Here is a 23617-nt window from a genome sequence, read left to right as displayed (position 1 = left end):
ATAATGTAATGCTTTAGTATCCATATGCTGATGTGCGAGATGAAGTTGAAATCCATAGCAGCAACAGAGAAACTGTTTTCTTCCTTAATGGAAGAAACTGCTAAAGAACAAAGGCAAAAAAACAGAATTAAGAAAATTGTATTAATTTTTTGGGTTAGATTCAAAAGACTGGTTAAATTTATAAAAGTATTTAGTATCCTCAGTGTAGTTTTAGAATTCAGTATACTTAAAATGTAGTGTCTTGTATAAGATTTTTAGTATAAGCATTTATCTTTGTTAATTTTCACCTAATCTCTCCTATTATGCACAATAACTAAATATGAGGCAAACAAATTAATAAATATTACATTCAGGATGTAAAGTGTGTTTTTTACAAGTAAAACTTGTGTCTTTTAAACGCATAAGTTATAGACCGCTAGATGATTTTTAATGTAAAAGTTTATTTAAAAAAAAATATACTTCCACTTTTCTGACTACATAATTACTTTTTATCAAAAGAGATTGGTACGAAATATAGAGATGGGGGTTTTCACGAGTATATTATTATAATAATATATCATAATATGTATTAATTAAAAAAAAAAAAACAATAATAAAGGACATTGAATATGGCAGCCAAAATCCCCATTAATAATCACCACCAAGTAAAAATAAATCTCAATACCCAAAAAAAGGAAATATATAAAATTTGAAAACAAACCAAAACATTTTACTCTTTTGTGTCAAACAGTAAATATTTAATGCCTTAATACACAGAATAAATGGGCCTAAGTAATTCGTACCACCTATTCTCTCATCACTTGTTATAAACACCCCCTCATTGATGGCGCTAAAAACTAAACTTATTAAATTAAAATGTTTGGTTAAACTTATTTTACGTACTTAAATCTTATAGTTAAATTAAATATTATTTTGCTATCAACTATCTTCAATTTCTAACTTAATAAAACTAAACCCAAAAATCCCGAATAATAAAGTTTTAAATACAAATAAATTTTAAGGCCGGACCTGTGCAACTTTTCACGATTGACTGGCTGCGACTGAGGTCAGGCATCTAACAAAATAGTACGTGGGCGCATTTAGTCAAATTTTACGAATCAAATTTATAAATTCTGAGAAAAATGCTTAAAACATTTATTTATTTAATGGAATGATTAAATATCGCTTAGAATATTACTTTATGACTCCATTTACATAAAATTTTCCGATTTAAACACGCATGTCATGGGACAATACAAGCAACACCGGCACACGGACTATTCGCGGCACATCAAAGATTCTAATAGATCTCTGAACTGAACTATACAAATGACACTTTGTAGTATAGAGGGCTTGTCCTAAAATTACATTGTTAGCAGTGGCGTGTCACTAGATAATAATTAATATTATTTTTATTCATGTGACGTCATTTAATTACAAATATGTCAAATCTGACACAGTGAATAAAACACAAAAATTTTCCATTTAATTACTGCTTAAATTTCTCGTTCGATATGTCGATTTGTTCGCAAATGACCGGTTGCGACTCGCATGCGAGTGGATCAGCCGAGGCGACCCGCGAACAACTATTAAACATCCAAAATGAGCTCGTCTGGGGCATGGCCTATAGGCATTACAAAGAAAAGGAGAAAAAGAAACCGATGGCTCCGATGCACTCGCCCATCGACATCCCTTTCGAATTGTGCCGGGCCGAGATGCTTCTTGGACACGTACCGACCGATCGCTTACGTCAAACGCTCGATGAAGCGGACCGCGGTGACGGCGAGAAGGGCGGAAAAGACGAGACGAAGCCCAAAAAGAAGAAACGAAAGATTCAACAGCAACGGGAAGAGAAACCGTCTTTACTGGACCGCAACGTGTGGCCCCAAAACAAGTACATGGATTATTTATCCAGGCCAAATCCGAAGTTTTACGACGAGCCCAAAACTAAGAAGTACAAGAAGAGATGCGAGTTGGAACCTTGTCCTCCCAGGTTCATTCAGCTAGCAGTACCAAATAAGAGAAGAGTAGGCGTTTAAATTTTCATAAAAACATTTATATAAACGCTTAACTCTGCAGGTATTTGCCAATTGGAAAGAATATGAGCACTTTCTACCGGCGGAAATGCTGATGCGCTTTGACGATATCTTACATACTGATCAGAATTTGGATCCTAGAGAGGCCAGATATTATTACAAAAAACTAGATAAGTATGTAGAAAACTATGAAATCTTTTAAACTATTTCAGGCGTTTTAATAAAATAACCGTGGCTGGGATTCTAAAATCACGACTCGATCGCGACTCAGTCGTGATGAGAAGGGTGATTCTAAAATCTGCAGTCGTCGGCTAAACTCGTTTTATTCGATTTGATTTTGGTTTCTTGGTATATATTTGTTGTTTTCCCTAATATTTGACAGAGGACCTAGAACACCAGGGAAATTAGATCTCTCTATAAATGTTAATTTATTAATTTCTCTATATTTAAAAAATTAATGAATATAGCAAGGTGATAATTTCAGTAATTTTATGGATCCAACGACTTGTAGTAGTTTCGCTAATTCCAAATTTAAAATCTTGTCCAATGCTTCTTTGGTAACAATCTGTGGCATAAAATCTTGATATACTAAAACTGCCCATTCAATGGTAACTCTACTTCCTCTGCCTCTATTATTAAAGAAGGTTGTGAAAAATAGGGTCGAATTAAATCTATTAGTTGCTGTGTTTAAGAAAGCTTCTTGATATACTAATGAAAACCTGGTATCATAGATAACATATATAATAACTAAAAATGCCTGGTATGACTATTGGTAAACAATAAATAAAACAAATACGTTTAAAAAAGGATGCTGTCACATTATGCACCTATTAAAAAAGGAAGAACCTATATCGTCTGGTGTATACGATATACCCAAGCGTGTCGTCGACAAATCGTTAAAAAATCCGCAAGACAGTCACGACTGAAAATTTTATTTAGAATCAGTCATATCGAGTAACCGTAATTTAGAATCCCAGTACTTTAATTGCTTGAGAATGTTCTTCCAGTCTGGTGGATAAGTCACCTGTCTCAAACGTCATAGTTGCCAAAAATGCCATCATTTTGAAAGACAACTAAAATCTCTTGACAGCTGACAACTATGACACTTGTTTCAACTTCCTGGAAGAACAAAACTATTCCTTAATGATATCAATAAGAGCCATAGAGCTTGCCCAGGAATATATCAACCAGGAACGGAATCAAGTATGTATCTCTTTGTTACAGAGAAAAACGTAAAGCATTACGGGCCAAACGTAGATTGGCTAAAAAGAAACGCCTAGAAAAGGAAAATGATTCAAACTGGATGAAATCTGAAATCGACATCCTGGCCAAGCTCATCTTGGATTACATCAAAGACGAGCCTCTGTTCACCCTGAATTATAAACAGTTGCTCCTCTCAGATGGTAACCTGCCTTATAATTGAACCTTTCTGTATTATATCCTTAATAAATCACATATACACAGGTATTTTGGACCGCTTGGAGCATACGAAAAGCTTAAAAAAACCCAGCAGAACCTCCAAAAAGCACTTCCAAAAAACTGTTATCGAAACGTCCGATAAGCTCGCTGTCTGGATCGATACCTTGACCCGGTTTGTCGATGTTCAGGCAATAGAATCTGAAGAAGACATCCCTCCAGTGTCCATACCCTCCCTATCCGAAGAAGGGGAAGAGAGTGAAGAAGAAGAATCAGAAGAATCGGAAGAATACGAATTGTCTTCAGACGAAGAGGGTTCCGCTGCAGGTCCTTGGGTAGCAGGAGGTGAAGATGAAATCGATTGGGAAGAACCTGGCGTAGAAGATGAAAAACCGAGCAGGCCCGAGGATCATGAAGGCGAGGTTGGCATGTTCGGAGAAGATGGAGGTAAGAGATCTCAAACTCAACCAGTCCAGACATCAGACAATTTCTTTTAGAAAGCGAAGGAGACCTAGGGGAACTAGATCAAGACTTACTGGAAAAACTAATCAAGATTCTTAGCAACTGTCCAGAAGAGTTCCTGGAGGGCCACATCGATGATGAAAAAACTCCCGGAGTCAAGTACATTGACGTACTAAATAAACTTAAAGGTATCCACCTTGTGATCAAACAAAACACATCATTTAACGAAATTACCCGATTTAGAACTGCGAGACGAATTAACCACCGAGGGTCCACGAAAACCCTTCCTGGAACAGATCATGCTCGACTGGGCGATCAGAAACGAACCGGACAAAGTGGACGACCCGATGGTGGAGAAGATACGGCAAGTTGCATGCATGTTAGGCGATTGGCTCGGCACAAAACGACCCGGTGAAGGTCCCGGAGACGTAACTCCGGGCGAAGAAGGCGACATTTCCGGAGAAGAAGGTGATGACCAGGCAGAAGAAGGTGAGGCTGGCAAAGAAGAGGGCGAAGAAGAACCTGTCGCTGGCGACGACGAAGGTGGAGAAGGAGCTGGCGTTGGTGACGATGAAGGTGGAGAAGGAGCTGGCGTTGGTGAAGAGGAAGATGGAGAAGGACCGGGCGTTGGTGACGAAGGAGGTGTAGAAGAACCTGGCCTTAGCGGTGAGGAGGGCGAAGAAGGAGCCGGTGAAGAAGGTGAACAAGAAGCGCCGGGTGGTGGAGACGCTGCCGAAGAGGGCGAGGACGAGGGCGAATCGGGCGGTTATGAATATCCCACTCCCGGTGGGGAAGAAGAAGGAGAAGGAGGTAAAACACTCTATAGCCATCCAGTGGTTTATAAAAAGATATATTTACAGGCATCGGTAGTTCAAAAGAAACATTACCGGGGTATGAGGGCGAAGAACCCGGCATTGAAGAATATCCGAGCATCCCAGGCGAAGGTAAAACAACGTATAATTTATTGCTGTCACTACAGGGTGTTCCAAATTTGCGGGTGACCATTGGGATCTCGAAAACCGTGAGAGTTACGGGGTCGGTTATATGGAGGCAAAGTTGCGCAATTTGGAGCTTAATAAAATGACGTTTAAGAAATTTTCAAATTCCGGATATCTCCGGATATATCCAAAAAAAAACCGAAAATTGTCGAAATCGTTTTTACCTTCTAAATACCATACAGTGGTCATTTTTGGGTATCGTGGCCATATGCATTAGCAGTCCAGGTATATTTATAAGTTCGTGCCACCACCCCATAAAATAATAAAACCAAAACAAAATTTAGCAAAATGACACATGACATACAAAGTGAAATTAGTGCGCTTGCGTTACATGCGATTTAGATTTTATAGAAGAAGCATTTTTTTTTTGTAGAATAAACCTGTTCTGCATATTTAGCCACCTAATTTTTGTAAGCTTATGTGCATAGCTTACAATCGGGTTTGGACGAGAAATTTGAAGATTAACCTAAGGCAGCTATTCTGAACCTTTTGTACTCTGTTTCGATCAGCATAATCTAAACATGGGCTAACATAGGGCTACAAAAATTAAAATGAGATAAGACTAGAGACTCGCAAAGCATGGTTTTTATTTTTTTACTTAAGCAATGTCTTTGTCCATAAATAATTTTTAATGATCATAGGATTTCTTTAATAATAATGAAATGTGATCTTTGAATCTCAGCTTTTTATCTAATAAAATACCTAAACTTTTGCAACTTGTCTTAGAAGGAATCGTATTGCCACCAATAGAGATACTATGGTTATTATATGGAAGATACTCCTCACCAAAGATCAAAAAAGCTGACTTCATAGGATTAATTTTTAGAGGATGCTCCTTAGATTTTAAATAAATATTTTGTAAATCTGAAATAAGATTTTTAATTGCATTAGCATGCTCAGATAGTATAATTTGGTATACAATATTGTACATTCTTTTTGAACGATTTACCTTAGAAGGCGCTACAGAAGACGAGTTCGAGTTCGAAATGGAGGAGGGAGGCGAGGGAGAGATCATTTATCCACCCGGAGGTGCGAAACCGGGTGTTCCCGCCCTTGACGGTAGATGGATCAAAGGTCATAAGCCTTCGAAAGTGTTCGAGCATTCGCCCGATACGGTTTGCTGTTTGTCCCTTAAGACCTGGGCGGTTTGGCTGCTGGAGATTACCCATAACGCTCATAACTGGACTCAGTGGGTAAGTACTAAACTATTCAGAAACTAATGCAAAACGAAGATCGACCTTCTATATACAGGCTGTTTTAGAAGGAATTTTGGTGGATATTTTCGTATGTTTTAGTATCGATTATTCTGAATAAAAAAGCTTATATTATACACATGGCCTAATCTCAATAGTTGCTAAGATGCAGCTATTTGAAGTTGGTCTAGCATAGCGAGGCCCGGATTTACAAAAAAAGCCGCCCTGGGCACTTTGAAAAATGCCGCCCTTTTTTTTGAGATGATTTTAGCTTGCGAACTTAGGGTAGGTACAGACTTGTTTGATCATGTAGACAATGAAAATATTATTAACTGTTATATTATCAAAAAACGATCTGACAGCTATAGCAATCTAAAGATGTATATGACCGTGTCGTTTTCATCGAAAGACGCGTCTGACTTTTTGTGTTGCGAACTCTTCGATGATATCTTCGCAATTACTTCATTAAAGCAAATTTTACTCTTAATATTTGACATGTAAACATTCCCCATGGTAATTTATAAGTATAACTGTTGAAAATATTTTCTGTTCTTTTTTGAGATTTACCGCCCCTCAAAATTCAGCCGCCCTGGGCACTTGCCTCGACTGCCCCTAGTGTAAATCTAGGACTGAGCATAGCAGAAGGAAATTGTCATAGGTGAAGACAGTTGCATGAATCAGTCAGCATTTATAGTATTGCCATCGAAAATTGTCAAAGTGTTAAGAATGCCACAGGTCTTTACGCACGCAGAATATCCCGATATGGTGTGCATTTATGGTGCCTGCAACGGATGTTCCGAAGCATCTTGTAGAGACTATGGTACGACGATTTCCAAACAGACGATTACCGAGTCTAAGAGTATTTACTCGTGTCTTTGCCAAACTGCGTGAGACTGATAGTGTACCCAGCAGATTTAAATCCGAACGTGCAAGTCAACAAACCTTAGATGAATTAGAACAGATCCTTAAATCGGCAGAAGGTAGTCCTGTAACGAGTACACGGAGAATTGCTGTACGCACCGGTGTTCCTCACGTAAAGGCTTAGCGGATATTACCTGAGCAAGGTTTGCATCCATTTCATGTACAACGGGTTCAACACCTGGAACCCAATGATCTCACTAGTAGACTGGAATTTTGTCTTTGAGTAATTGCTCACTGTCAATTCATTTCATCAATACTATTCACTAATAACTCAATCTTCAGTCGCGACGATATTAACAACACCCATAACTAGTGGTCTGATGAAAATCCGCAAGTCGCTGCTGAATCGAATATCAATTTTCCGTAAACGTGCAGAATTGTCGACAGAACGTTGCTTGGACTCACTGTATTCCCATGGCGTCTTACAGGAACGTGACACAATGCTTTTGCGGATACGTTGGATCGGCCGTGGTGCTCCCATCAGTTGGCCACCAAGGTCGCCTGATCTTACTCCTCAAGATTTTGGATTGTGGGGATAGCCAAAAATGAAGTTGAACCAAGTAAATAAGCGAGACGAGTTAATCCGTAAGATTATGCATTGTGCTGTTCGTATTAAGGAATGCCATGATGCCCTCCAAAGAACTACACTCGAAGTTATTCCTAGAGCTGAGAAGTGTATTTAAGTTGGCGGTGAGATTTTCGAATTATTTCGCTGAACTATTAACAACGAATTTTTATTTATTCGTATTGAAGATGATTAAATAAAAATTGTTATGCTCTACAACTAGCATTACCACTTACCTATCTTCTGAATTTATCATTTCAGTTTGGCTATTTTCCTAAACAGCTAAAAATCAGCTGTAGTCATACCTCTTCATAAAAAGGGGGAGACAGCAGAAGTGAGTAACTATAGGCCTATTGCTCTCCTCTCTGTATCCTCAAAGATCTTTGAAAAATCTTTTAAAAGCAGACTTATTGCATTTTTAGATTCTTTTGCTATACTGTCATGTAATCAGTTTGGATTCAGATCTGGACTCTCTACATCAGATGCTATAATATCTCTTTATACAAATATATTGAATAATTTTGGCCTCTCCTAGTTAATGCCAGCTACATAACATTTTTTGCCGATGATACATCAGCAGTTGTCTCGGGTACTGACTATCAGTCTATTCACTCAAAAGCCACCAAGTGTATAGCAGCTGATATTGCGGGGTGGTGCCAGAAAAATGGTCTTTGTTTGAATAGTTTGAGAGCCAATTTCATTGTTTTCATTTCGATTCGAGCTATTCAGGACCGGAGCTTACTCCTTAGAGAGCAATCATCAAGTAGCCTCATCCAACAATAATCCACCAAGTTCTTGGGAATTGTAATTGATAGACATCTATCGTGGGATCCTCAGGTGGAATCTGTGTGCAATAGATTATCCTGCAGCAATTATGCCATCTTGCAACTTCGAGACTATGTGGATGCATACACACTTAAAAGCTTTTATTATGCCTCACTGCATTCCACTCTATCATATGCCTTATTAGCTTGGGGTAATTCCTCCAGTATTGGGAGAATGCTAATAAATCAAAAGCGCATTGTACGTACGATGTTTCGACTTTCCTTTAGAGAAACTTGCCGTGGTACTTTTAAAAAAGAAATAATTCTAACTATAATTAACATCTATATCTTGGAGTGCGCATGTCAAGTAATTAAAAATCTTTCAAGCTACATGAGATCTGGAGATCTTAATGTTTATAAAACTCGAAATGCAGATAAATTATACATCCCTTTTACCCGGTTGTCGCAGGTACAGGATGGTCCTGAAATTCCACATCTTTCAAAATTTTTAATCATTTCCCATGTAGAATAAAGAGAGCTAGGACTTTTCCAACTTTTACTACATACAAATAATACATACTAAAATATCCACCATTTCTCCTGAAACACCCTGTATATCATTGTATTATTTGCTTTTCCAGATGAGTTGCGTAATCCAAAAAGTCCGCGAGTATGCCTCCATCGTACGCGGCGAAGTGAAGGAAGCCAACGGCCAGCCGAAAGTCCTGAAAAAGGCCGAATGGAGGAAGTTCATCGCTGAAACCGAGGAGTCCGTGGTGGCTTGGAGGCAGTACAGCGCGCACGTCAAAGGTTTCCTATTATCGCCTGCGATTTTACCATATATTTTATACCCAATCTGTTTCCAGATTTATCCCAGAGTATCGTGGACAATTTCCACGGAAAGGCGGTCAATTGTTGTCCCAAGTGTTTACAGGACCATCTTATTACCAACGTGGTGGTCGCGCACGACACGCTCCAAGCTCTCACCGAGGCCATCAGCTGCGCGGCCTATTGGCAACGTTGCCTGGACCAATTGGTGGATAAGACCTGCGGGTTGACCAAGCCTAAAGGTTCGTTTGTTGTACTGTTTGTTTTGACATATTCAATCACGTTTTTTTCAGAACTGGATGATAACGAGCTATCTCTGAGCGAAGAATCTTCTGAGGAAATTGACCTTGAGGAGGTTGAGCAAAGCGGCGAGTCCGTATATGAAATAGAGGGGCTGGAGGAGAGCGAGTCGCCGAACAAATGAGTTTTCTTAGTTATGTTTGTCAAGGATTTTTGGTTTGTCAATAAATGTTTTGAGACTTTGTATTCATACTGGTTGACAATAGTGTTAATAGAATATGGAATTTAAGATCGTCGTCTCTTAAACCTCATAACTATAAATGCTTTTGATTTAAAACGGCCTATATACAGGGTCAAAAACAGTCCGTAAAGTCAACCATAATACTGAAGGGGCTGATGGAGCAACTCATAAGCACCCAAAAAAATATACAAAATAACTTTAGTAAAAAATCGACGGTTTCCGAGATATTGGCACTTTAGTGGAAGTTACCAAAATCCTACTCTTGGATCAGATTTTCGATTGTCACGTCTTAAAAATAGATATCTTTTAGATTTTTTTTAGCTTTGCAACACTGAATAGCCATCTTATTGATCAAAGACATACATTAAACTAAACAGCCGAAACATTTAATAGAACATCTATTCCAAAATGAAGTATTACTTATTTTTATTTTTAATACCTCAACTTTGACCCCTCACATTGGACCAAAAAACTGTACGGCAACATGGGCAATACTTTATAAAGTTTACTCATTTAATCTACTGTAAGTGTCGATTATGGGAACATGCTACATACCAACGGTTTTCTCGAATCTCCAAATCGTGCTGGCAATTGCCTCGTAGCAGCCTCATCAAGTGAACAAGAATAAAACAGAAAAGTATTAATTAAAGGTTATGAATACGCACGTTAAACATACAGATCAGTCTTATCTTATTACCTCTATTCTCCTTTAAAAATGTAGATAAAAGACCTTCAAGGAGCCAAATAATACAAAAAAATTGTAGACAACCTTGAGACAGTGCCATGTGTCTTAAGGCACACGTCTCCAATTTAATGTATCATAATAATAATTAATATTAGGTTGGATTAGATTAAAATAAGGGTGAAGTTACACTGCGACCTATAAGATCTATTGTGTGGCCCTTCCTAATTGATGCTTGATGTTGGCCTCTTGAAGTCAAAGTACTTCGTACAATCCTATTGCTTTGATAAAGGCTAGTAATTATGACGGGATGATTCCTTTTAAAAGTTCATAGCTCCAAGATGTATATATAGCACGATTTTCAGCCACTAGTCTGAACTCTAGTCTGTTCTAGTTTTACCTTCCTTCGGTATTCTCGAAGGTGACAATGCCCCGTTAAAAAACCTGTAAAGCCGCGTACAGACCGAGTTTCCAACGTAGACCAACGCCAACGGCACATGTGCTGTCATTGGCCTTGGAATTGGTAAGCGTTGGTAAGGATTTGAGAACATCGTCCACACCGAATTTTTAGTGTTGCATTGAAGACCGTTGGTAGCGGTTCGGTGGTTTTAAATTTTTTTTGATTGTGTGGTGGTTTTTCAATGTTTCATCGAGCTAAAGATGTCATCGAGCGAAAGTGATGATGATTTAATGTGTGCAAGTGCAGGATTTCTCGTTTTACATAATTTACTCAACAAAAAAAAATAAGAAGCGAAGGCGCAGACGCTGGTGGATGGAAGAAAGAAAGAAAGAAAGAAAGAAAATGTGCTATATTACGTAAGAATAATCTTGTGTACAAGCATCCTACAAGCTAAAAAAAACAAAACACAAATACAATTTCAAAAATTGACAAAACAATGAACAAAATTAAACACAAGAAGACAAAACTTTTTGAACATACTTAAATTAAAGATAACTAAATAAAACAATCAATTACTAAATAAAGATAAACTTGTTGACAAAACTAGAGAAGAAAAAAGGAAAAAAAGAAAACTTTCCAACATGTCCAAGGTTAAAACCTATCATTAAAAAAGTCATCCAGGTTATAATATGCCTTAGACAATAAAAGCGACTTTAATTCTCCTTTAAATTTCTTAACATCCGATATATGTCTAACACACAGAGGAACATGATTGTAAATTTTTTTTCTTATGTAAATTAATGAGTTTTTGGTAAGGGAAGAAGTAGGAATAGGTAGGGGAACATCATTTACACGACGAGTCAAATGGCCAGTGTCAGAGGGTAGTTTGGGAATTTTGTGAATAAGAGCAGCTGTATCTAAGATAAAAAGTGAAAAAAGAGTTAGGATTTTCAGAAATGAAGAGGGGTTTGCAAGAATCTCTTAACTTAGCAGAACACAGGTATCTAACTGCTTTTTTTTGAATAACAAAGATAATGTTAAGTAGCCCCTTATTGGTTAAACCCCAAAAAGGCAATCCATACCGAATATGAGATTCAATACCAGATGACAACACCGTATAAAAACAGACGTTCCTACAATGCGAGTAATTTATTGGATAAGCTTCGGAATAAAGACTCTGGTCATTTTAGGAACTTCTGCCGAATGTCCCCAGAAATATTTGATGAACTGCTTAATTTAGTGGCTCCAAAATTTGAGAAAAAGAATACCAATTGCCGAAAACCTATTCCAGCTAAAGAAAGATTGGCCATTACCCTGCACTATCTAGCAACTGGAAATTCCTTTACTAGTCTGGCGTACACATTTAAAGTATCGAAGCAATTAATCTCGTCCATTATTCCAGAAGTATGCTTGGCCTTAGTTGAATCACTACAAGAATATATCAAGGTAAATTTTTATTTGGTTTTGCTTATAAAATTTAGCCTATAAAAACATTAGGTGCTTAAGTAGGTATTATTTTACTTGCGGCACTTAATATAGTTGTTCATATTGTCCAGGTGATGGCTCATTAGTGGATGTCGAGGGTTGTGCCATACTGAGTGTGTGGTACAATAATATAATAGTGATATATGTTATTTATTTTCAAGTATCATACTGTATATTAATTTGTTATACAATGAATTATTATTATTGTTAAATATTTATGCAATACTATTGCACACGTATGCACGACAATTATGTAGAACACTGTTTTTAAATAACTACTAATATACCAGATATCATCGAAGAGAGTAATATACAATGGTGTAAGCGCATTTGGCATTCTTATTTATAATTCCTAAATCGAACCTTCACAAGTGCGACAAGTCCTGGAGCAGAACTCCTGCAGTAGAGTCAGTATTGGTTGCTGATGTTGCATCCCAGCCAGATGTTTTTTTTCCTTGGAATGTCTGTTCTGATTGCTGGCTATAATTAGGTGATGGCAACGGAGTCGATGTTAACGCCAAACTGTTACTTTCAGGGTAACTCCATTGTGGGCTGGGGTTTGGATGCATAGATGCAGAATGCAGATGTCGATATGTTCCCATTTCTGCTTCGAAAAGAATGGTGGCAAATTTGTGCTTAACCACAGCTCGTGTATGTGGATCACACTTTTCAAGCTGGCTTGCGACATACTCCCCATATAGAGTAGATTCCGTTTTCTCTGTCCTCCTGGCTTTCTTTGCTTCAATATTTTTCAAGATGTTGAAGGTCTCGCCTATTCGAGGATCCTCGCTTCTCACATTTTTTGGTTTCATATTTGTGAGTGATTTACATTTGCTTATTTTATTATTTGATTGAACTTGTGTCTCTTCAATATTTTCTTCGTCTTCCTGTACAAGTTCACTGTTTTCTTGATGTATGTTTGATGATGTGTCTTCTAATTCAGTGTTTCCGGCAAAATTGGTCTCCTCTAAACAAATAATTGAGAAATAATTACGTAGTCTAATAATTGGTCCAATGTTTATGATTTCAAAAAAATTTTTTGTGTAATTGCAATTGGTTTGTATTAATCTCGGCTATTACCCATATTTTTAAACTGATCTGCTTATTAGTCGGAACCCGGAACTGCATAGTTTGTCATCGTACATAACAATATTCAGCAGTTATAAACTTTTATTTTTGTACCTTTTTTCTTTTTCTATTTTATTTTTTATTATTTCCTTAATAAATCAAAACGTTCTTTCCAGCTACCCGAAACATCTGAGGATTGGCTTAAAGTAGCTCGCCAATATGAAGAAAATTGAAATTTTCCCCATTGCCTCGGTGCCATGGATGGCAAGCATATACAATTACAAGCACCAATTTGCAGTGGAATTATTTTAATTATAAATCAACATTTGGCATTGTCCTTTTTGCACTTGTCGATGCTGATTACAACTTTCTATATGCCGATATTGGATGTCAGGGAAGAATTTCTGACGGAGGTGTTTTCAGAAATGCAACTTTGTTTAAAAAACTCGAAGAAAATTCTCTTAATTTGCCAAATCCAGATGTTTTACCAGGAAGACACAACCATATCCCGTTGCTGATGAAGCCTTCCCTTTAAAACATAATATTTTAAGACCATACCCAGGCTCTCATCAAAATGGATCTTCCAAACGAGTTTTTAGTTATAGACTTTCTCGAGCGAGAAGAATTGTTGAAAACGTATTCGGTATATTATTTGCGGTGTTTCGAGTTTTAAGGAAGCCAATGTTGTTAGAACCACATAAAGCAGAAAATATTGTTATGGCATGCATTTACTTGCACAATTATTTGAGAAAAAATCAATCTTCGAAACATGTGTATAGTCCAAATGGAAGTTTTGATAGCGAGATAAATGGACAAATAATAGAAGGATTATGGCGAAAACAATCCGATGGTCAAACTGGATTAACCACCATTCCAAAAGTAGCTCGAAAATCGGCTACAAGTGCTGAACAAATACGAGCTGAGTTTGCCGAATATTTTACGTCCAACGGTACTTTACCTTGGCAAAATGATTATGCATAGAAAAGGTATCTCTACTGTGTTGTGACATCGATGTATTTTTAATATGTTGTTTTTTTGTATTTTAGGTTTCACATTCACAAAATTCACAAAAACCTATTTTTGCAAAATTCATGAAAAACTGCCTATTTTTTAAAATTAGTACCTATATTAATTAGGAAATAATAAAGTAGGTATATATACTTACAAATTCAGTGTTTTTAGTTTTTCTTGGACGAAACTTGCTATTTAAAAACTGCATTATTTTCACGACGAACTTCTCGGCGGTAAGAAGTCATTAAGCTTTCAATTTTTTTCTTAACTTCTGATATGTTGCAGTTAAATTGACTAGCTATGTTTTGAAAAATGTCTATTTTCTTTTTTGACAATTTAAATTGTACATTTGTAGGGTCCCATAAAATAGGGTTATCCCTATAAATTTCTATTAATTTTAAACACAAATCTTCAGTCCACTCCATATCAAAAATATGCACAGAATACGCACGCACAGAACAAATGTTTTTGAACGACTGAAATTTGAAAATAATCCAAATCTCGTCCACACCAAATTCGACACAAACAGGCATCTCTTTGATGTTACCGCTCGACTACCGAACGCAAGCCAACGCCAACTTTGCCATTGAGAAACGTTGGTTTCGATTGGCCGCCGCCGTACACACCAAAACCAACGCGTCCTAAGCTACTTCACATGTGCCGTTGGCTAGCGTTGGAAATTCGATCTGGACGGGACTTAAGAATATGTAGTTTAGTTTTGGTTAAACTTACTAGAGCTTAAGATCTTTTTGGGTTGACGGTTCCAAGGAACATTTTGGATTGCCTCAACCCCTGATGATCATCCCAGAGGTGTCCTCTGAGTTGTTTCTCCATTTTTGAAAGCTCATATAGGTAAGTACTCTTGCCTATGCCGCAAAAAGCTTCCAGTCCCACAAACTGAGAGCCGGAACCCATTTTTCCCAAAATGTTGGTTTCCTCGTTACCCTGCACGCCTGTGTGGCCAGGTACCCAAAATATTGTGACTTTATTTTTCTTTCCTAACTCATTGAGTTTCCCTAAACAGTCTCTCACCATTTTAGAACTGCTGACATGTGAGCTCAGTGCTGCTATGGTCGCTTGACTGTCGGTGTAAATTGCGATGTCCTGTTTGAGATAGTGTCTGTCCAAAATTAATTGAGCGCATCTTTCTATAGCGTGTATTTCCGCTTGAAAGACGCTAGTGTATTTACCCAGCAAATCTGAGTATTTTGTGCCAGGCCCGAATACTCCTGCTCCTGTTCCTTTTTTGGTCTTGGAACCATCTGTGTACCATTTGATAGTGTTCGATTTAAGTGACTGGGTGGCTATTCCATTTTTCAAGTCACTTTTGCTATCAATTAAATAATATTAATTAGGAGTAATTCTAAACTTATTCGTGGGCGATTAAAACTCCAAGAATATAATTATGAAATTGTTTATAAAAAAAGGAAAACAAACTTCTAACGCCGATTCCCTATCCCGCATTCAAATAAATCCAATCGAAGACGATCAAATGTCGATATTCCCTAATTTTGACCCAGAGGAAATTCCCCGACTGTCAACTGAGGAACTCGACGACATTCTTAACACTCTCTCTGAAAAACCAATTAATTGATAATATATTTTTTTTACGAACTGATATTTCATTGTTATATCATCCTTGGGAAGATCGAACAGAGGAATTGATCTTGTTTGAGATGTCCAGGCTCTCTGATCGATACTCTTGCTGTTCGTTCTCTGCTTAGTCTAAACATGGCCGTTTTAGCAGCGCTCTCTACCGCCAGATGAAGAGGTTCTAGGTCAACTATAACCTATATCAACCTACAACCAGTGCTGCTGTTGGGCATGTTTATAGCTCTTGTAATGCATACGCACATAAGTCTTTGCACTTTATCAAGTTTACGCCTTACTGTGCTTAATTTCGTTTGGTTATTTATGGGTTTTGCCATTATGGTGTATATCCATCGCAGCATTTTCGGAGAACATCCCCAGTTTTTTTCCGCTAGATTTCTACAGATCATAATGGCTTGAGTGGCTCTATTTATTGTGATTTCTGGATGTTTATTTCAACTAAGTTTGCTATTTAGTGTCACTCCCAAATATTTTACTTCATATGATGTATGTACTAGTTGTCCACCCAGGTAGATATGCCTCGTGGGTTGCATTTTCCTTCTACGAGTGAATGGTACAAAGGTAGTTTTTACCGAATTGATGCTCAATCCTACTTATGTACATACACTATTCTTCCGTAATCCTTAGGCTTCTTTGTACAAGGTCGTACAATATGCCTCTCCAGTCCTTGATGTGATCTCTAATACTGGACCTAACTAAGATAATATCTAATATTTCTGACCTAATAATTAATATACAACATAATATAATAATAACAAAATAGGATATAATAATTATACAGGGTGTTTCAGAAATATGGGATCAAACTTCTAGGGGTTGTTGCAACAGTAGTGCAACAGTAGAATCTATTTGAGTATAGGAATCCATGTCCGGAAATGCGGCACTACGCCACTACGGCCCTAAGACGTGTTTAAATTAGAAAAAATATTAATTACCTAAATAGGATCTGATGCATTTATTTTTACCTTTTGTATATGATACCATCACAACAATTGCTCAAAATGTCTTCCTCCAACCTCAATACACCGATTTAAACGCCGCACATGATTTCGGCGGACTACACTAAGAATTTGATCCTCGTTTTGAATGATTTCAAATACTGCTGTTATTCGTCCAATTTAGTCTAGCTCTGATTCTACTGGAGTTTCACAGACTAAAGACTTTACATGTCCCCACAAGAAAAAATCGAGCGACGTTAAATTGGGTGACCTAGGAGGCCAAGAAATTGCTCCACCTCTGGCAATCCAACGGTGCCGAAACCGCTGAGCCAAATACTCGTGTACTTGTACAGCAAAGTGAGCCGGCGCTCCATCATGCTGAAACCACATTTGCTGTCTAACGTTTAGTGGAACATTTTCAACGAGTTCTGGGAGAACTGCCTCCAAGAAACGCAGATAAATAGGTCCTGTTAACCGTTCCGGTAGCAGGTATGGCCCAATTAAATAATCATCAACAATGCCTGCCCATACGTTGACAGACCAACGATTCTGATGTTGTCTTGGAAAAATTGCATAAGGATTTTCTTCGTCCCAAACATGGCTATTCCTACTATTAAAAATACCGTCTCTTGTGAAATTGGCTTCATCGGTCCACAAAACATATCGTAAAAAATTTGGTTGTGCAATGATGTGATCTAGAAGCCATCGACAAAATTGAACTCTAGGATGATAATCGGTTGCAGTCATACTTTGAACTTTCTGGAAGTGGTAATGATGGAGTTGTTGCTCGTGTAGTACCCGCCAGACAGAAACGTTATTCGTATTCATATTTTTAGCGACGTCACGTGTGCTATTTGATGGTTCATCGGCAACTCGCTGAAGCACCTCTTCTTCAAATTCCACCGTTCTTACGGTTCGAGCAATACCAGTATCATGCATCTTGGTCTTAAACATACCTGTCTCAGCGAGCCTCTGATGAACCGCAATAAACTTTTTGTATCCAGGATGCTGTCGTTCGGGATAACGTTCATGATACAACCGCGATGCTGCTCGTGCATTGCAGTTTGTTGCTCCGTATGCCAAATGCATATCCGCCAATTCTTGATTGGTAAAGTTTTCCATTAGCAATAAATGTTTAAAAATTGTAAGCTATAAAATTTTTAAACATAACATTGAGAATTGACATTGATAAGTGTTGATTTTAAACAATTGTTCTTATGGTATAATGTACAAAAGGTAAAAATAAATGCAGCAGATCCTATTTAGGTAATTAATGTCTTTTATAAATTTTAACGCGTCTTAGGGCCGTAGTGGCGTAGTGACCCATTTCCGGACATGGGTTCCTATACTCAAATGGATTCTACTGTTGCACTACTGTTGCAACAACCCCTAGAAGTTTGATCCCATATTGCTGAAACACCCTGTATAAATTAATAATTTAAAATGGCCGACTTAGAGTTAGACTTAAATGAGTCTTTTTTATTTGGAAGCATCATTGCCGGGTATTCGAAAATCGCAGTAAATTAACAAAAAAAAATAATTCAATAAACATGCTCTCGATTTGCGATACGGTTTATTCCGACATATTCCGAAAGCTCTTTAACCCACTTCCCGGATACAATATCCCCAACAGCAGGAATAAAAACTCCGAAAACAATAAAATAAAACGACGAAACACTTGAGTGTTTAATACCTAAACCGACTTTCTTTGTTTAAGAGTTTTAGAGCGAATATGGGGATCGTCTTGTTGTATTTCGAACCCGTTTGTTAACGATTATACGAGGATTTTCAAATAAAAGGAGTTACAAATGGTAAAACTCGAGAAGTTTTACTGGTTAAGGTTTGATAAGGGTTTTTGTTTTCGTCATTAGAGAGAAGGCAAGATGATTTAAGAAGTTTTTTGAAACCCCTGAAGTCTGAACGACGATTGTCACAAGCAATAAACAAATATGTCACTTCTGAAGGATTATTATGTTCCATATGATTACACTAATCTAATTACGTTTTATCATGATTAAGAGGTATTTACAGTAAACATATGAAATTAACAATTTAATTAGACGTATTTGTTTCTGGATATTTATAGGGATATCCTGGATTAGGTCTCCCCAATAATTTGTTTAATTATGATTTGGGATATTAACGTTTAATTATGATATCAGTCAGTTCTTAAACGCACTTCGACGAAATCACATAATGAAACTGTTTGAATTTGTATGTATCGCTTTAATTCCCTGTTTACTTAGAGCCGAACTGGTGTTAGAGGGTGAGTCTAGATAAATATGCCGTTTTATACCTTAAATTGCACATTAATATTCTCGTCCAACCCTTTTACATAGATAAAATTTAATTTTCGAATTCGAATATACGGAGGGCGTATTATAATCCCTCGAATAAATTCCGTAGCAAAGAAACGTTTTATGAATAAAATCCGCGTGACGGGGCGTCCCGGCAGAACGACATGAATTTTAATAAAACGTAATACGTGGATATCTTAAGGAATCCGTGAAAAAAGGGTGTCATTTTAAACACGATAATATGTATTTAAGTCAGAAAATTAAACCGCCTCGAGGCATTTTTATTTGCGGTTTGCAGCACTTAAAGCTCTTTAAGCACCTTCAACATGACTTTTCAATTCAATACGGCAGGCACCAAATTATTACCACAGAACAAAAACATGATAAAGCAAGACAAATATAGAGATGAATGAATGAAATACAAGATGCGTGTTGCGTAATGATAAGAATGGGGACGATCATCTCAGGTGGTAGAAAACTTCTATGTGACGGGAAATTTAAGCCTGATCTATTGCGCGATATTTGAAGTCATTGAATCAAATAGTCAAAAAGTCTATAGAGAAACAAGATAAATTCCGAATTAATTTATTTTAGAATCCAATGTCTAGAAATAGAAAACATATTTTGAAGTATTAATTTTTAAAAGCATTAAAAAAAAATAAAATCTTATCCCATTTTACCATATTGTCCGTCTAGAATTTTATGGTATTACTAAAGACCTGAGTGCAATTTTCAACTTTTAATCCATCGACATATTCTGTAATCGACTGCCGGTCTATATATGATCAAAAATGGTCAGTTCTTTATGATTATGATCTGGAAAAAAGTCATTTGAAAATGGAATGTCTTATACATCTTGACTTTAAAGAAATAAAAAGATATCATTTTATTGATTTAAAATATATCATTTGGTTACACAACAGTGGTGTCAGTCTAACTGATATATTACTAAGTTAAGCATAATATTTTTTTACTATGACGAAGCTAAATTATTAATTAACGAGCTTAGTCTAAACCAAGCATTTTATCATACAATTAAGCTTAAGCTTCACCTCTAATGGTGGGGTGACTTGTTCCGAAATTGAATGGTTTTTAACGATCTTACATTGTACAAAGTCTGGGGGGCTAACCGAAGGTACAACCTCTGGTTTAAGGCCCTTCCTTGAATTGGGCTTGAATGAATGTGGAGCAAAATAATTTTCACATGCATGGAATTGTTTATTACTGAAATTTTTATGGTTTCAAGGCTTAAGAATCTGAACCTAGGTATTAAACACATTTGGCGTGACAAAGACTCAGGTAATCTGATTCTTTTGCTGTCCACAGATTTAATACAACAGCTTCTTCTTAGAATTCATTCCTCACTTTTGTTGTATACATTTACACTTGTCATTTTCACAAAAAAGTTTATTGTAATAACTATTTATGCAAATGCAATGTAGGCAATGTCTATATTCGATTCAAAGCTTTTATTGTTTATGTGTCAGTTCTTTAACAACAATATAATTCACTGCTTTTTTAAAAAATTTCCTTTATCCCAGTTGATAGCACATCCAAATGAAAACTAATTACAGCTGACATACAACACACTGAACTAAGCATAGATAAATTTTGTTAAGATTTTTTGCAAAATTTGATTAATGAAAGTTAGTTTTTCGGCAGAAGTAAAAAGAAAGACTGTGCAAGCTAAAGAACTATGAAAAATAACCGCATTTTATCTGATATAATTTGATACTTGAAAATCCGTGCAGCCTCGATAAAAGCGAGGTTTAAGTAGTTTTGCATTGTTGGTGCTATCTAAATGTCGAGGAGTAGAAGCTTTTTAGTGTTCTGTAAATCACCCAGACTTTCAAGACCCTGGTCGGCCATCTTGGGTGGCAGACTATTCCGCTCCGCCATATACAACCTTCATACCCATGGAGCTCGGCCTGTTAACGCGATGGGCACAAAATCGGGCTCATTAGTGATGTGCAACGATTACTTTTATAAGTACTGTGCGAACGCGAGGCTCAAATTGCTCGGATCTTAAACTCCAGTTCAGAGATCTATTAAGGTAGCCTTTCAATGATTGCGGCAGCGACAGGGTGCTGCTGCGACCTGCATAAAGTTGTTTAAAAGTATCAGTTTGTTTGCGACTTTTTTGGTGTTTATATATATTACAATGAATTCTACGTTGAAGCATTGCAAGTTATTACTGGAAGAGGAAGAAGATGATGACGATTTAATTCTACATCACTTGTTGTTGAAAAAAAAAAGAAAACCCGTTAAGGAACTGTATAAATCACGTACTCGTGAAAGTTCGTTCAATATTTTCATTGAAAGGCATTTAAAAAATGACGAGGAGATGTTTCGAAAATACTGCAGACTAAATTATGACCAATTTAATTTCGTACTTAGTTTGGCCAGTGGGGACTTCGCACTATAAGAAAATCCATAACTCCAGAAGAAAAACTTTTTATCACATTAAGGTAAGTTTTTACAATTTAAGTCTAAACGCTATTGTAATTTACAACTTTAAAAGTACTGATTTAAAATCTATTTCATCATCAGCTTTATCTTCAGCTCCTTGCGGACAATCAGTGCTAGTTTGGGGCGGTAAAAAACTTTCTGGGGACTGCATCGGTGGAGAGTTAAAAGGATTAGAATTTGACATATCTGTATATACTGATAGAGGGCTCTCCCATGGAAACGGAGTGCTAGTAGATGAATGCGTGCTACTTGATCCAGGATAATCGTAATGATTGTTATGCTGTACCTTACTTTGGACTGCTAGTAATTCGTACTTTCTGACGGTATTATAAATATCCCTTTTCGCTTCTACCTGTAGAGAAGGCGATAGTGATTCACGCACCGATTTAATGTGTTCACAAAATGAATAAAGGGGACCGTCGGTTGATGCTTGCGACTGTTGAAATATTCCTCGGAAAGTTTCTTGACTTTGTTCCTCTTTTTTCTTTAGTAGCTCTATAATCTCGTCGTTACTTGAGTCCGGCTTTCTTTTTTTTGCGATTGAGTCGACGCAAAAAAAACTCAACTCAACTACGACGTACCTGTAGTTGAGAGGGAAACTGCATCGGCTGAACTTGTGCGAGTCGTTGCTGCTGCAGCTATAATTCTCACATTTTCAGGATTTTGCGATGACAACTGAGAATGTGTTTGTTCAACCTCATCCACGTTATCTGTCATTTCTGTCTCGCCTTCATTTATATTAGTAGTACTTAATCTCTCACGCGAAATTTGTCAAGAAATAAAAGACGATTAAACAGTATCCATTTAGGTACCTTTTGTTCAGCTGCTGATGACCTTGTCGGCAACTTATTTTTTCGCTTATACCGAAAGTACCTATCTCTAATCTTGCGCCATCGTTTCTTGCACTCTTCATCTGAAACAAATGTGTAATCAAAATTATAAACTTACCATTTAAAAAATTTCTATAATAAGAATAAGCTTTTGTTTTTATTTTCAGGTTTCTGGCTACGGGAGAATCTTTCGAATCATTAGCATTTGCTTACCGCATTTCCGCATGCCACATTGAAAAACTTGTGAAACTAACATTAGAAATATTGAAAAAGGTTTTATTTCCTTTATTTATGCCTGTACTGAGTGTGACGGATTTTAATCGCATTATAGCGGATTTTTTTTCCAAATAGGACTTCCCGAATTGTTTTGGTGCCATGGATGGGAAGCATATCCGTTTGAGATGCCCAGCAAACACCGGATCTTTGTATCATAATTATAAAGAATACTTCTCTTTGGTCCTATTAGTAATCGTGGATGCAAACTACAAATTTATTGCTGTAGACGTGCGTTCCTATGGAAAGGAAGAAGATAGTGGAATATTTAACAAAAGTGCGATAGGAAAAAAATCGCTTCTGGCAACTTTAATGTACCGGCCGCTAACAAACTTCCTAAAAGTAATATTGTACTTTCAAATGTTTTAGTCGCGGATGAGGCATTTGGGCTGGATACGTATCTTATGAAACCATTTTGCAAGAATGACGCTAAACAAAGTAGACCTAAAGCCATATTTAACTACAGATTATGCCACGCTAGAAGTGTTACAGAAAATTCATTCGCGTTACTAAGCCAGATCTTCGAATATTTTATACGCCAATAGTTGTTGTTCCTGAAACATGTGATAATATTGTCATGGTTGCTTGTTGCCTCCACAACATTTTACGAGATGCCTTTCTAGTAAAGAGTAATCAACCTTACTACACTAAAAATATCGAAGCAGTTTTACCGACTGAAAATTTAATTCCATTAGCACGTGCGGGCGGATTTGCGGATGCAGCTGGTTTTCTTGTGAGAAACAAGTTTAGCGAATATTTCATAACTCAAGGACAAGTATCATGGCAGGACGAAAGAATAAATCGAAAAGAGTAAAGTGAACTGTATTATACTCGTATACTTGATTAATAATAAATATAAATGACTTGGTATAATGACTATGAATGTTTTGTTTATTTCTGCTGCAATTGC

At 37.0% G+C, this 23617-nt stretch overlaps 1 protein-coding gene and 1 pseudogene across 2 annotated transcripts; both read left to right on the top strand.

Annotated features, from left to right (window-relative positions):
- The first annotated feature begins 1415 nt into the window (after window positions 1–1415).
- On the top strand, window positions 1416–9648 carry LOC126741176 (uncharacterized). Of its 2 annotated transcripts, XM_050447525.1 has the most exons (11): window positions 1416–2006; window positions 2059–2189; window positions 3240–3418; window positions 3480–3878; window positions 3929–4081; window positions 4137–4703; window positions 4754–4837; window positions 5846–6084; window positions 8976–9144; window positions 9201–9404; window positions 9456–9648. In XM_050447525.1, exons 1-11 carry the CDS (start codon window positions 1494–1496, stop codon window positions 9584–9586), a joined length of 2769 nt encoding a protein of 922 aa, XP_050303482.1. In that variant the 5' UTR covers window positions 1416–1493; the 3' UTR covers window positions 9587–9648. The 2 variants fall into 2 exon arrangements, with proteins under 2 accessions (XP_050303482.1, XP_050303491.1); XM_050447534.1 differs by lacking the exons at window positions 8976–9144; window positions 9201–9404; window positions 9456–9648 and adding an exon at window positions 6187–6360.
- A 1337-nt stretch (window positions 9649–10985) lies between these two features.
- LOC126736415 (uncharacterized) lies at window positions 10986–13813 on the top strand (annotated as a pseudogene).
- Window positions 13814–23617: the final 9804 nt, after the last annotated feature.

The sequence above is a fragment of the Anthonomus grandis genome, chromosome 1 (genome assembly GCF_022605725.1).
Source record: "Anthonomus grandis grandis chromosome 1, icAntGran1.3, whole genome shotgun sequence".
Taxonomy (NCBI): domain Eukaryota; kingdom Metazoa; phylum Arthropoda; class Insecta; order Coleoptera; family Curculionidae; genus Anthonomus; species Anthonomus grandis.
This window is presented reverse-complemented; position numbering and strand designations above follow the sequence as displayed.